This window comes from Acipenser ruthenus, chromosome 21 (assembly GCF_902713425.1).
Source record: "Acipenser ruthenus chromosome 21, fAciRut3.2 maternal haplotype, whole genome shotgun sequence".
Taxonomy (NCBI): Eukaryota; Metazoa; Chordata; class Actinopteri; order Acipenseriformes; family Acipenseridae; genus Acipenser; species Acipenser ruthenus.
The window spans coordinates 8740992-8755894 of record NC_081209.1 but is presented as its reverse complement, the minus strand read 5'-3'; the positions used below and the strand labels follow the sequence as shown (position 1 = coordinate 8755894).

The following is a 14903-nucleotide window of genomic DNA, read 5'->3' as shown; positions in this document are numbered from 1 at the left end:
TCTGTCATAACTACATTTACTAGAAAAAAACAACCACTGTAATTTTTATGAGAAACGTGACTAAAAAAAAGTGAAATTATTTAATTTGGAACAAAAAAATCACTGTGTACTCATTGAATCCATATTAAACCAAATACTTCTCTGGTTGTGCGAAGAAGGCCACTGTTACGCCTACCGTTAATTATTATACTTTTGTCATGGTCCCTAAACGAGGCTAGTGTGACGTCTCGGCGTTTAGTAGTTGTAGTTGCCTTTCTGACACCTTTCATTGGAGGGCTTTATGAGTGTGTGTGTGACAGGGGAAAGAAATTCGTGTTGCACGTAAATTATACAGTACAGTACTGTAATATGTTTGTAACCGAGAGGATGGGGATATATATACGGCCACAAAGGCAAAAGATAAAGGAAAACGCAATGAAGTCACGTTTGTAGTCAGTTAGAAAAGTATTATGTATTTTTCGTACAAAATAGCGCGACAATTACATTATATTCACGGGGTAAAAATTGCAAGTGTATTCGCTATACGTGTTTGTGTAAATAAACACCGGCACCAGTAAACTATAGGTGCCCTTTTTGTATTGTATTTAAATGCAGTTTTAATGTAAAGCATTTTGTTCTGGCAGACCAAGAGCCATGTTTAGTAGGGGTCCTCCAAACTGGTTTTGGCCACTTTTTGGAACCAAGCAGAGTGAATCGGGGTTCCCGCTTGGATCAGCCTGCTTGCTTGCAGTTGCTTTGTTTGTGTGGTTTATTGACGCAGACCTCTGTCTTAATCCAGAGCTGGTTTTACCCCCGCATATGCAAGGTGAGTTTTACAGGTTTAAGAAAATGGTGAAAGCTTTGCAGCGCTTGACTTGCTGGTTATGAAAATGTATGATTCCGGTCTCTCCTTCTTTACCACAGTCTGGCGCCTGCTGACCTACTCGTTCTGCCACAAAGGAGCACCCTCCTTGCTCTGCAGCGCAGCCCTGCTGATAGTGCTGAGTCAGCGTCAGGAACGTCGCTGGGGCACAGTCCGCTTTCTGGCTCTCTCGCTCCTCTCTGCCACCGCCCCGGCCCTGATCTATGCTCTCCTGGTGTATCTGGGGGTGGGAAGCCCTGGCCCAGTCTGTGGGTACTCTGTGGCACACTTTGCCATGCTGTCAGCTCATTGCCGCCACGCCAGACAGAGGAAGATCCTGCACCGGGTACCTGTGCCAGCCTTGCCATGGTTAGTGCTGGGTCTGACATCACTGCTGCTGCCTGACTCCCCTGCTCTCCTGCACCTGTGTGGGGTCTGTGTTGGAACCAGCTGTATCCTTTTCAGGCTACCATTATCTAATAGACTTGGGGTTTAATCAAGCAAGAATACCTGAACTGTACTAGTAATACCCAATGTGCAGGGTATTATTGCAATTATGAAGATATGGGTCTAGTAGTTATTAGAAGTCATTTTCCCTGTTCTCCTGACATTGCGGTCTCTTGGGCACATTTTTTGGGCAACCATTATTGTGATAACAGTAATAATAGTGTTTTTATCAAAGAGACAACTGTAGGTTGCTTTGGTATGGTTGGTTCATTGCTTGTTGTTTTCAGGTAGATTATGTAGATTCCCGTACCTAATTTCTTCCTCTGCTGTTTTTAATACAACCAGTGATTAGGTACCAGGCAGCAACAGCAACTTTTATTCTATAGTGCAGAATTAAAAACATCTGCACGGAGAAATATGAGACTAGGGCTAATATTGCTATACATTTTGGTTCACTTTTAACATAAATCTCTTAATCCTAATGGAGGTGTCCTATGAACTCATGCAATTCAGATGAAATGTGAAACAGATTTTCATTATCTTTTCCAGGACTCCTGACCTCTAAAAGTGTTCTAACATCACCTCACAGATACAGATGCTACTGTCTCTTTATACAACACCAAGCTTACAACAGCAGAATGACTGTCAGTGTTTGCTGTTTTCCCTTAATGCCTGCTCTCAGACAGCTCTTCATTTGTAGGCTGGCTGGAAAAGGGGGAGGGGCTGGCAGTCTTTAGGTCCCTCCCACACAATTTCTTCATCCCGTCAGGGACGAGAGACCAGCTGCCTTTGACCAGCACTGACAGAAGGTGTGAGCAGAGAGGCTACAGGAAATAGGAAACGTATTGAAGAATGCTATGGGGCGTTATGTGACTCTAGCCAGTTCACTACCAGCCTAAATGGTGATATGAGGGACATCCCTTCCCTAGGTACTCAGTCAAGTGTAGGACCACCATGGACAGCACTGGTTCGATGGAACAATTCTTAGAGGTGACCATCCCTCATTGATTCTCTCCATGGGAGTTTGCAGATATGGAAGCACCTGCCAACTATTCCGCAATCCAGGCCAGGTTTTAGGGTCTTTGCTCCAAAAGTTTTTTTTCTTTGCAAAAGTCTACTAAACTATTAAAGGGGTTCTGGTTTATATATACAGTATATATATATATATGTATATACAGAACACTACAGAACACTGTTCGTTCTTGTTTTGTAGACCCCAGTTGACTCCAGAGCCTTCCTTGGCCTCGCCTCCCCCAGCGCCCGCCCTCTTCAACAGACCCCACTGGCCAATCTACCACACACCTCCAGCCCCCTGGCAATCCGCGGCCTTTGAGTGGACGGCAGAGGGGGCGCTGGCTGCCTCCGATAGTCTTCTACTGGAGGAGGAGCTCCTGAGGGCGGGGATACTTGCGTCTCTCCAGGAGAGCCCAGAGGAAAGCCCCGACAAACTGGAGGTCCCCAAGTCTTCAGTGTCCTCCTTGCGGTGAGTCTGGGGGGGGTGGGGAATCACACAGAATGTAATAAAGTAAGAAAATCCGTTAGTACACAATGTCTCTCAGGTGTTCCTGGAATGGCGATGTCTTCCCAAAGGAAAGAACAAGCCTGGATCAATAACCTGCAGACACGTGTAGCAGACTGTGACCGGCAACAGACGTGCTTAACAAAGCACTTTCAGTAGCAGGGCTTTACATTTTCTTTGGCCAGTCAGTGGATAATATAGTTTTCACACACCTTTTTACTCCCGGTCTGACTATGGTATTCAGTCAACTAATTCACTTATCGCTTTCAGAATAAAGAACTCACTGTAAAACAATAATTTGCTTTTACAACACGAGAAACCACAGTGAATATGTTGATCTACGAAGTAAGGAACACACCCATGCAATGCAGATACTGATTAGTATTACAATTACTGCACTGCATTTGCCTTTACACACACTGGGCCCTCGTCATAAAATTGTAAGGACTGTTTTTTGAAGAGTGTGAAAAATGTGAATAAACTAACAAACCATTAACTGTAAATTTGATTTAATTAATCAAAATGTAGGATTAGGTAACTTGCGAGTTAGATGAACCAGCTTTCCTTGTAATTAGTGGTCCCTTTGTGTTTTGCAGCCTTCAGCAACTGGAGCGAATGGGGTTCCCCACAGAGAAAGCAGTGGTGGCGCTGGCAGCCTCCGGGAAGCTAGAGGGCGCTATTTCCCTTCTGATCGACAATCGGGTTGGAGAGGAAGCTGTTGTGACAACCAGAGGAAAGGCTGTTCCATCCCAGAGGCCTGCTTGAGCTGCCACACTGCTGAACTACAGGACTGGGAAGGATGTGAAAAGCTGTAGTTTGATATACAAAAAATATCTGGACAAAATTAGTCACTTGGAAATCCAAGAACTGGACTGCCTCACTATTTTACTGTAATATACTTTTTTTCTGCTGGAAAAGTTCAAATATCTGGCACTTTTTAGGTTTATTAACTTTGATTTATCATTAAATGTTCATTTGTTAATTAATATATAGTAACCAATTAATAAACCATTGTTGTTTTTAAAAATATTATTAACCAACTTTGTTAACATGTTATCTAGTTTTTAACAGTTAACAAACAAAAAAGTAAAACCACACCAGACATTTACATCAATTTATAGATGTTCCCAACAAATAATATCAGTGCAAAGCTGTGTATTGCCAGTAATACAAAAAAAAAAGCCAACAAAACGAGCCTTAACCCATTTAATAGATGGTACTGGCTTATTCAGTAGACACTTTGGCTGACCTATCCTGGGTTATGTACATGTCTATTGCATTTAAAAACATGAATGGAGGTAATTGGTAACATATTTCCCCTCAAAACTAGTGGCTTACTGCATTTTACAGACAAGCAAAACTTTACAGTACAGTCAATAAATTGGACAAAATGGAAAACTATGAAAAAGTTTATGATACATACACTGTGTCCAAAACATTTGACATGTAGAAAAACAGCCAAATTAGAATAAAGGAACCAACCATATAAACATGTGAGACCTCGATGTAAAGATGTAATGTGAAAATGGCTAAATTGCAGTATCCAGCGATATTAAAATACTGTTTTTTATATTATGTGATTAGAGCTGTTCAGAAACATCATTTGAATTGCACTGAAAACTGGCAATACCCTAAATCTTTGGTACAGTACAGAAGAATCTCAAAATACTCAAACGTAACTTTCCATCTTCTACTAGTGCAATCAAAACAACTTTTGAAAACTAAAGAGATCTTTGGTCGTATAAAAAAAGTTATTTAATTAGTTTCTCTCTTGTAAATCACGACACAGGTTAGAATTTAAAAACATCTGAAAGACTTACAGTACATCGTTACAAACACTTTTGCAAATGATTTTCAGGAAAAACAAAATACTGATTACACAGTGTACAAGTAAAATGAAAAGAAAAGATAAGGAAGAAAAATACTACAAAATGGTTAACATTTCCAAAAAAAATTTGCTGTTATTTTTTTAAATAGTACACGAGACAATATTTATTTAAAAGAAAAAAAATCAAGCATATTTTAGAACCTTTGTAAAATTACAAATTACACAATTTATTGACATTACAAAATGTTTGCTATCCCTGTCTTTGAATGCTGCTGGGTGGAACGCCCTCTACTGGACTTCAGGAAGTACTAACCATAGTTCATTTTTGTATCTCTAGCATTATCACTGGTCCCCCTTATATTGAAGATCTGTTGGTTATCTTCAGATAAATCACATACAGTTAAAGAATTTAAAGCAGCTTCTTTGAACCTAATCATTTCCTGTGTTTCGCACCAATTTTCCCAGATTACAATATCATACAAACACACCTATAATCTAAAGGACTTTCAATACACTTCTCTATGCTCAATATTCACTGCAGTTGACTGAGCAGATATATAGGGTTGGTCTGCATGAAACCTTTCTGCGACTCCTAGCTTGAGAGCCCTGGTCTAGCTCAGATCACACAGTGTACACTGCACATCAAGGTACTGTAAAACAAAAGTATATATTGGACAGTGTTTCTGGTATATCCTGAAAAAAAAGCAAAGAACCAAAAGATTAGGGGACAAGGCTGACGCTAAAAAGAATGAAGAAAATTGATTTTAAAGCCTTGGCTGTAACTCCTGTAGGACTTTTCCCCGGTTTACTAGAACTACATGAGGTTTTCCTAAAAGTGGCGAGACCCAATGCAGAAGAACTGCTTTCTCTCATACTTCAATGTACTGGGGAGGGCAGTGCAGCCAAGTGGGGATTAAATACCATGAGAGCGAGAGAGTGAATATTGGCATTCCTATTAATCATACGCGGTATTTCATTTTTGGTTATGGGACCCAAGATGCATTTCAGTGGGTATAGCTCAAATTCCAGGTGCATGATTTAACTGGTGAAATAGTGGTGGGTGCCCTGGAAATGTGATACCTGTCTATATTTATAGATGCAGAGCACTTAAGGGCTTGTGAATGTGGGTGGAGGGGAATGCTGCTCAAAATCAATCCCAATAAGGGTGGGGTAAGGGAGTTGCAGGGTTCCTTGTGCCTCCCCATCGGTTCAACTGGATTCAATTGCTAAATGTAATTTGAATGCTAAGTTTCCCCAGGATGTCCTGTTAGCAGCCCACTGGAGAGGTGAGAAGCGAGCTGGTCTCCCTGCTAATGTCCTCTGGAGGTGGGAGTGTCCTGTGACAGGGTTGGGGTCGGTGGCTGAGGTTGCTCATGTACACAGTAGGGCTGGTCTTTCTCTCTCTAGGTCCGAGGAATCAGTTTTCGTCCTCGGTGCCCCCCCGTGCGAGCCGGTGCGAGAGGATCCGGTAGGCTGACATCCCGGCTCTCTTCTCGCGGTTGTAACCTAGAGGTGGGGTACCGAACGGGTCGGATCCTGAGCCAATGTCTGGTTCTGTTGGAGAGACGACAGCTTAAACATGCGTCAATGCAGGAGTGACTGGCTGTGTTAGAAATGAGTGCCCCATTGCTAAGCTGTTTGAGCCAAATTCAAACATATACCGGAGCTTGCATAACTTGATTTGAGTTCAAACAAAAATATTCCATTGTGGAATGGCTCAAACTTCTGGAAGGAATGTGTTATTTAGGGTGGGGTATTAAACGTATTTGTGGCAGAACAGTTTTGGGCAAAGTACTACCTCATTGCTAATGTCATCCTGCTGGGACAAGTCACAGCTGTTTTGTTTCAGAGCATTTTACAGCATTGGGAAATCACCCTGGATTGCATCAGCTACCGATCCGTGATTATCACGGGATTAATCCTAAAAATTAGTGGCAGTGCAATCTAGTCTGATTCCCCGACACTGTAAAATGCTCAAAAAATATCCAGTTGTGTTTTTTGAAGGCAGGTAATAGTTTGATCAAATCAAAACTTAAGTAACTTATAACTAATTAAAGAAAAATAACTGAACAGTTCCAGTGTATTGTACTGAAAAAATACAAATCAAAAGGGGGACATACAGTATATGCCAGTGTTGAAATAATGAAATGCAGTTATTGGTGGGTAGATTTCCAGAAATAAACTTGTGTCGCTCTATGACATACCGATCTACAAAGTGTATTATCAATATGTGTGTGTGTGTGTGTGTGTGTGTGTGTGTGTGTTGGGGGAGGGGGGAGGGCTTTGAGTGGTTTAATACATTAAATGTTTAGGTGAATAGTCACAATAGTACTAAAACAAATGAGGCTGGAAAATAGATTTTACAGCCTGCACCTTTTATTGTAGACTGAAGTATTTCAGTTGCAGTCCTTTTGGCCTACCTTTAGATGCCTTAAACATGCATTGTTCTGCAGCCAGAAACATGTCAGCAACTCATGAAGTGAAATTATTGCACTTCTAGTACATTTTTGTAGTGTATAAAATAATACTTTATTTGAATTTAATTACAGCATATACTGTATTTAAATATATTTATACTATTTTTCTTTAGTAGAATGTGAACTTAATTTGAATGTGAATATTCCGATGTTGCTAAGTAGTACTTTCAGTGTTGTCATAGTTTCCAGAAAATCAAAAACGGTGAAAAAAGAGAAGTGAAAATATAGCACTGTGATACAGGCTGCAGAAACACAGCAATTCAAAGTAATGGCATTTCTTCTAAACACGGCCTGGTATTCTGTAGCACAAGACCACAGAGCTGCTAAGACTCCCATTGTACAGGAGTTGCAAAGGTATTGTAGTGCTACAGGGTATATGGAAAATAATGATTTAACATATTGTTTGAAAAAGAAATTTACCTAAAACAATATTCATAAACAGTTTTGAAACTCATGCTTGTCCCTGGTTACACTCTGGGTCACTTGTCTGAATAGTGTTACTTAAAAATGTATTATGTAATTAATCAAGACTTGCCATGAAAACCCTATTTTAATGAAAACATTTTAGACTGAAAGAATAGACTCAAAGGTAGAAATAAAAAGGCTGCATGAATGTGTTCATTTTCATTACATTCTTGAAACAGCAAGGTTCATAGCAATATTTGTTATAAAGGCCATTAATATATGCATGAAGTTAGTCCCCACAAGAGCTGTTTGCATCATCAATGGGAGACTAAAGGCAAAACAGACCTTCAACACCAGTGCAAGCTTCCCTGAATCTCACTCTCATACCTTTAGTCTCACATTGATGATGCAAAAAGCCCTTGTGGGGATGAAGTAGAAGCATGTTTATGAGTCATGCTGAGCACAAATGTTTTAAAAGTAAGTTTCGAGGAGGTAATAAAAAAGTTAACAAAACATGAATTGGAAACCAAATAGCATGAATGACAGAATGATTACATTCTGTACAACCCTATTGATTCCACCTTTAATAACCAACTCATTAAAGCAAATAGATGAAGTTGTTAGTAAGAGTTTGCATGCATTTGGATGTGGTTTCACAGTCTGTTACTATCTTAACTGTGAGCCATCTCACAAGCTTGTCTCATTTGAGTCCCAGGCACTGTTGTGAGTCGCCGCTGTCCCTCTGCATAGACATGGAAATGAACAGAAGTAGATCTGTAGAGAACGCAGGTTACCTGGCCAGATGATGGCTTCCAGTAACGTCACCCTCCGAGCCAGAAGCTCAAGATCAGCCTGCAAGTCTTGGAACATCTGCAAGCTAAAGGCCTATTGGAGATCGAAAACAGTGACAGGGAGGGAGCGAGGGAGAAAGAGACCCCCTTACCTGAACCAGGGGCACACCCAGCGCTGGTCTGGAGAAATCCCAGTTAAACCCAGCATGAAAATCCACCTTTTGCAAAAAACAGGGAATCTAGACTCGCAAAAGCCCTGTTTTTTGCGTAGATGCATTTTCATAAGAACAGAAAGTGGGGGCTTTCCAGTAAAAGGGCCTGAGTGACTAAAAGGTTCCGGGCTGTCGCCTATCGGTCCCATTCAACAGGAGGCCCCCCTACTCACCATGGATACCAATCATAGTCTCAAGGATTAAAACCCTCTCGGCTAAAATCTTCAGCGCCTCTCGGATTTGGTGTATCCCGTCCCCCTGCGGAAAATAGATACAGCCGTCAAGGTATACGGCACAGCCAGAGCCAGCCGGAATCCTCCGTCTCTGGAATTAGAGGGTTAGCGGACCGCCAGCCCCTCCTCCCCCCTCCCTCATCCACGAGGATGCAGGGGGGAGATGAAGGCAGCAGTGGCATGCACAACATCACATACTCAAGCCAGCATCCGCTGAGTTCTCCTCTTTGCATTCCGTCATCAAGCTGCATCAAATACCATACAGGCAGAAATGCCATACCTAGGTCAAGTGCCACAAAAATGCATTCAGTATTAAAATACTGTTTTTTTGTGATGGATTCAGTCTTGTTTAACATCACCAGAAATGGAGCATGTAGAGTAAAGGTAGCTGTAATTCTGAGCATCCCCACTACCTTTTTTCCCCTAGGGTAGTGTAGTTCATTTTGTACCTCCAACTCTTACAAATACTATTATTGCAGTATTTTGGATGCAATACATTTACCAAATTATTACTTATAGTAATATAATGTAAGGGATTATTTGCCGTCTCATTTTCACTACCTGCAGATTGAAAAGATTGGGTAGTTCTTTATAATGTAACATTGAGCTGCCACTGAGAACTAAAACACCCAGCATTCTTTGATTGTTTCTGCCTTTGTCAGCTGATTGGTGGATTTGATTGGCCAATCACATACAACTTAATGCCCTTGGCCATCACCAGGTGTGACATCGAGATGTTTATATATAACAAAATGCATGTCTGGGATGCCACTTGACCTGTTTTTACAGGGAATACCTATAACAATACACCCTTTATCTTAGAGACATGCCATCCCTTTTCAGTATACAGCAGTGTTTTTTAAACGTACGTATTGAACTTTACAACAAAATAAAGTATCTGATTGCTACATTATTTTATAATACAGCTTTTGGGGCTCTCTACTTTATCAGAAACACTTGACAGCAAAATGTGTTTACATTCCCCAAAAGAGGTTTAGCACTAGGAAACAAACTTGGGTTATGACTATTTTTTATCCATTTTGCAGTTTTGGATACATGCAGGCAGCATGGGTATAATAGCCGTATTTGTAACGATCTATAATTCAAAAATTCAAGACCACCATTTAGTCCTTGACTGTATACTGAAAAAGGTCATTTGCACATCCCTGATGAATAAAAGGGTGTATTCACTTTGTGAAATACATATTCCCTTAAAAAAAAAAAAAAAACATTCTGCAATCCTTAAACAACAACGAGAATGTGCAAGCCTTATAGCAAGGGGCATACAGACCGGCAAAGTCATCCGTCCAGCCAAAGGTTAATAAGGAGGCATCCCTGGGACTCTTCATTCTCCAAGTACATAGACACTGATAGGTTACTAAACAAGGTGCAGTTATGAGGTGGGAGGAGCACATGCTTCAGGGTTGTTAGCATCAGGGTTAGCAAGCTCTTACAACACAATGGGAGCAGAACCAGTATCACTAAATCCTAGCACTGTCGTGGTCTTGAATATTGCACCTTACGTTTGTTCAGTACTTCCTAATATATTTGTGTTTCAACCTGATATTTTTCATCTGGTTTACACTGCAAGAAAACAACATCACCAGCCCCAGTTAGGGTTGTGGGCTGGCAGAACTTGATCTCTAACTTTTATCTAGTGTCCAGTTGCAGACTGGATTGTAGACTTCAGATAGAACCGGCTGCAGACCCGGTTTGGATATTGGAACGAGATGAAGGTGAGTTTTACAGACTGGTTTCACGGTGCAGATTGAAATGTCTCATTATAGTGTGCTAGATCTCTTTTGTGTTACAATGACTTACAGGGCATAGAGAATCTGTAATGAGCATGTCTTTCTTATTTAATAGGGCCCTATATTTCCCTACATAAACTTTCATAAATCTTCTATGTGATAAAACTTTTTGTTGAAGCATAAATATATATATAATATGATTTGTGAGTTGATAGATTTTAGGTATGTGAAAAAAAAAACTGGTCCTGTCCCATTTTCATTGATTCAGTGGAGTGAGGATCAGCGTTCGAGGTTAGAAATTGAGCACAGGCTGTGATTCCAGAACAGCCTATCACGATGGGGTGAGTGTAACATGCAGCAATGCATCATAGGATATCGGAGGATAGCCATCTATTTCCAGAGCTGTATCAATTCCCTCCCCCCCCCCCCCCCACCCTTCCACTCAGGAGAAAGCAGGAAGAAAAATTAAGCCCTTGACATAGACACACTTACAAAGACATGTACTGTCTAAAGCAGTATCAACCAACGATCTTCATTGGAAATGATCCTGTACCAAATACAGCTACAATGGGACGAGGCTGCCATGAGGAGAATGGCAGCACAGTGGCAACACTTTGACATACCAATGATATCACAGCATTGGTATAATAAACCAATAATATATAGTATAGGGTGCTGTGTGAGATACAAGCTGATTTTCACCTACTCAAGGTGTGTTGCCAATAATACACAATATTACATCAATTTAACAGTACATATTGTAATAGTGAAGTCTTGTGAACTCAGAGATAAATATGTCAAATTGGAAAAATCAAATGACAAGGCTACTGTAGAATTCAGAATATCTATCTCCTAGTACACCACACTTAAAAAAATGAAGTGTGTGTATATGCCAAGTGCTAAGGCCCGAAAAGTGACTGTGAGTGGTAGCCATGGAGACGGTTCTTTACAAGGGAAGAGAGATGGGTTTGGGCCAGGTCAGATGGAATAGAGGACAGCAATCAACAACGGCTCCAGGATTTTAACAGCAGAGCTCACCACCAGGATAGGAAGAGAAAGGTACACGACAATGAGTAAAAACTGGACTACCAGCAAACCACAGAATAAACCTGCTGTGTACAGCAACTTGGTACTGCTCTGAAATATCACAGTTACCTTAACTACTATCATCTTCGTGTTGTGTAGATTCACTTTGTCACCAGGGACTCTAAACTCAGTAGTTTAATGTTTAAAGCGCCCATGTCAACCCCAGTGGAAGAAATTAATCAGTAAGAACATCCACATCCAAATGTGGTCTCTCTTGCATCTACTAGGGGCAGAGTGTTGTAGGGAAACACATCCCTGGTTACACTCTGGGTCACTTAGACAGCAGACATGTTAAAGGGCTCTATTATGGCCACAGGGGAGCTTTAAACTTCTGAGTTTTAAAAAGAGATGTACTTTTTAAATACCCATACCAAGTTGCTCTTGAAGCAGCAATACCAGAATAAACTCAGCTTCTAATATGGAGGATAAATGCACTAGGAAGTCGTAAGTAAACGTGTACTACATATTGTGCATATATTTGTATATTTTTTAGTGCTGGAACAAAACATGGTTGTTTGTGTTCTTTCAGAATTTACATGAATTTCTGATTACTATTTCATTTTGCATAAATGTAAAAACACAGCGAAATACTCTTCTGTACAGTAGGATGTTTCTGGTTGAATTCATGTATGCATTGCTTTCCTTTGCATAATATATTTCTGTTAAAGTCAATAAATGCTGTTACAGGAATAAATGCAAACCTTGTCATTTTTGTCAAACTCATTTTAAGAAGTGTTTGAATATTCTAATATTCGTCCCATCTTTAATATTATATATACAGTCAGACCCTTTTAATATCACTGCAACAGGACTGCAAACAATATTGATAAGTGGAGTTGACTTTACCAGGAATTCACCAAGAGCCTGGCAAAATAAGCATTCACACAACCACATACAGACAACCATGGGCAGCAGTGTAGAGCAGTGGTTAGGGCTCTGGACTCTTAACCGGCGGGTCGTGGGTTCAATCCCAGGTGGGGGACACTGCTGCTGTACCCTTGAGCAAGGTACTTTACCTAGATTGCTCCAGTAAAAACCCAACTCTATAAATGGGTAATTAATAATAATTGCCCATTGCCATGGAACTCGAAATATAGCACTAGGTACTGTATTTATTACAATAGTGTCCATGAATAAAAAGATGTTTCAACATACAGTCTATTGTACACGGATAGCATATTGTAACGACACAAGAAAGCTGTAAACATACATATTTCATTGTATGCAATAGTGTGCTACTATACTTCATACCTGGAACATTTCAAGACTGTACAGTAATGTGCTTACATGTAAGCCTTCTATAATGCTCTTACTTCCCAAAGTGATATGAATTGGGGTGGAAATCAGTTCACTGATAAATGTGATTAACAGGAGTGGGATACTAACCACAGGGATATCATCAGGAGTCCTCATTGACTCTCTTTATATACTAGTCATATTAAGTGGGTTTGACTGTATTCTGGTCCATAAACAGAAGCAAACATGAATGGAATTGGCTCTGGTATCAAGCCAATATAAATCCAGACCTTAAAACAGATTTTAAAACATCATAGGTAAATAGGTCAGCAATACATCTGATTATTAAAACCATCACACACACAAATACTGTTACGGGTATTTTGAAACACATCATACAATTCTATATGATTTCATGCTGGAAGCTTGGATATACTGTAGTTGGGTTCCAGTTTCAAATAGATTATCCTTGTCTTATATAGCTTGATGATAAAGTCATTTGAATGACATTATATAAATGAAGTCAGGGCCAAATTTGATTTATCTGAAGAAAATAAAAAGTATATGATATACAGGCATAAGGTTTTGGACCAAGTTGAAGTACATGGTGCAAACAAAATAACTGCACTGATTCTCACCTGATATGTATTACCATCACTTGGTAGATCTCCCATTTTCCAATGTGAAAGACGCACACATTATGGAAAACGTGTATGTGATTTCTAATGGTATTTATTTCAGAATCTCTTACTTATTTCAGTCATGAAGGAACACAGTCGACATTGAAAATACGCACGTTCCTTCTGGGAGATCTTGTAAAGCAATTCACAATATCCAGTTACTCTTTTTGTATTTTTAAACATGGGGTGGTAAACTTACTTTCTAAATCACCCTGTATGTAAGATTTACTGGAACTATTTAGTTAGCTCTGTGTACTGTGGTCATGGCCACATACAGTCATCATGTTTCTTATATACTGTACAGGGACAGTGAGTCCCTAAGCCACAGGTTTAATGACACTTACCGGTAGACCCTTCTCTCCTGGTTCTCCCTTTTCACCTTGCACACCCTGGGGAGACAGACAACACGATTTGGGGATATACTGTAAATCTAATTAAAGGGGCTCCAAATAAGCATTACTGTCCGATTAAATGGTCATTACCTGCTACTAGATAACTGACAACAGTTAGGCGTCCCGAGCCACAGGCAAAGGCCCATGACCGCTTGACAAGGTCATGTATCCACTGACCGCTGCAGAGGACATTCACGCTAATATGAAGCCAACAAATGTTTTTGTGTATGAATAAAGTGAAGAAATGTTATATTTCTGGATTGTTAGGATGATTCTTAAGTCCTGATAGCTTTCAGAGGGCACGTATGCATACATGTATTGTAGATACAGTGTTAGAAACTCGACCATCAATTAAGTATAATATTGAAATGATTCAATAGCCAGGAGTTTGAGCAACACCTGTTAAACATTATCCTTCCCGTATAGCTGCATGAACAACTACCTACAGGCTTATTCAAGTTTAGCAGGGGCCTGATTGTTCAAACTCCTGACACCTGTTGATTTCAATAATATACCTGAACAGGTTCTGAAACCCAGGACTGGCAGCAGGACTAGTGGAAATGTCTAACCCTGTATATACCAGACATTTTTACTGGTACATGTAATATTATAGAAATAAATGAGAGGCTGACAGGCATGTTCTTACCGGCTCCCCTTGGTAGCCCCTCTCTCCTTCATACCCTGTGGTGCCCTAAGGATTTGAAAAGACATTTCAGGGAAATTATGCACAAAGGAATACATAGCGTACTGGACTTAGAGAAGCTTTGATAGATTGGTGTCTGTATGCGTGTTATCTGTGTATATGTGGGTGTTATTCAGCCTGCTATAAAAAGGAGAACATTTTTCTGAATGTACACCAACAAAGTGATGGTCTTCACTAGATTTGCTTCTGAAAAATAAGCTATTCACCCTGTGTGGTTTCATTGGGTTGGAGTTAGGAATTCAAAAGTTATAATATAGTTAATGCAATGTCTTCACATACCATCAAAAGTTAGTTAAAATATT

The 14903-nt window shown here is 40.1% G+C and overlaps 2 protein-coding genes across 3 annotated transcripts in view; one reads left to right on the top strand and one right to left on the bottom strand.

The window, feature by feature from the left end:
* Nucleotides 1-231: 231 nt before the first annotated feature.
* Nucleotides 232-3793, top strand: LOC117428254 (rhomboid domain-containing protein 3-like). Its single transcript, XM_034047133.3, has 5 exons — nt 232-805; nt 904-1293; nt 1971-2097; nt 2502-2771; nt 3404-3793. Exons 1-5 carry the CDS (start codon nt 634-636, stop codon nt 3570-3572), a joined length of 1128 nt encoding a protein of 375 aa, XP_033903024.2. The 5' UTR covers nt 232-633; the 3' UTR covers nt 3573-3793.
* A 114-nt stretch (nt 3794-3907) lies between these two features.
* Nucleotides 3908-14903, bottom strand: part of LOC117428253 (EMI domain-containing protein 1) — a 75511-nt gene continuing 64515 nt past the window's right edge. Inside the window, exons 13-16 of one of the 2 annotated variants that reach the window (XM_058994760.1) lie at nt 14545-14589; nt 13851-13895; nt 8312-8402; nt 3908-6189 (exon numbers count right to left, since the gene is read on the bottom strand). In XM_058994760.1, coding sequence (XP_058850743.1) covers nt 6053-6189; nt 8312-8402; nt 13851-13895; nt 14545-14589 — 318 coding nt within the window. In that variant the 3' untranslated portion in view covers nt 3908-6052. Of the gene's footprint in view, nt 6190-8311; nt 8403-8693; nt 8779-13850; nt 13896-14544; nt 14590-14903 lie in introns of both variants that reach the window. The other variant, XM_058994761.1, reaches the window with a different exon arrangement.

Excerpts from the sequence above, each read along its gene's own strand:
- LOC117428254 (XM_034047133.3), top strand. The coding sequence starts at position 634 with ATGTTTAGTAGGGGTCCTCCAAACTGGTTTTGGCCACTTTTTGGAACC. Across the intron at positions 806-903 it reads TTTACCCCCGCATATGCAAG|TCTGGCGCCTGCTGACCTAC; the intron begins GTGAGTTTTACA and ends TCTTTACCACAG. Across the intron at positions 2,772-3,403 it reads TCTTCAGTGTCCTCCTTGCG|CCTTCAGCAACTGGAGCGAA; the intron begins GTGAGTCTGGGG and ends TGTGTTTTGCAG.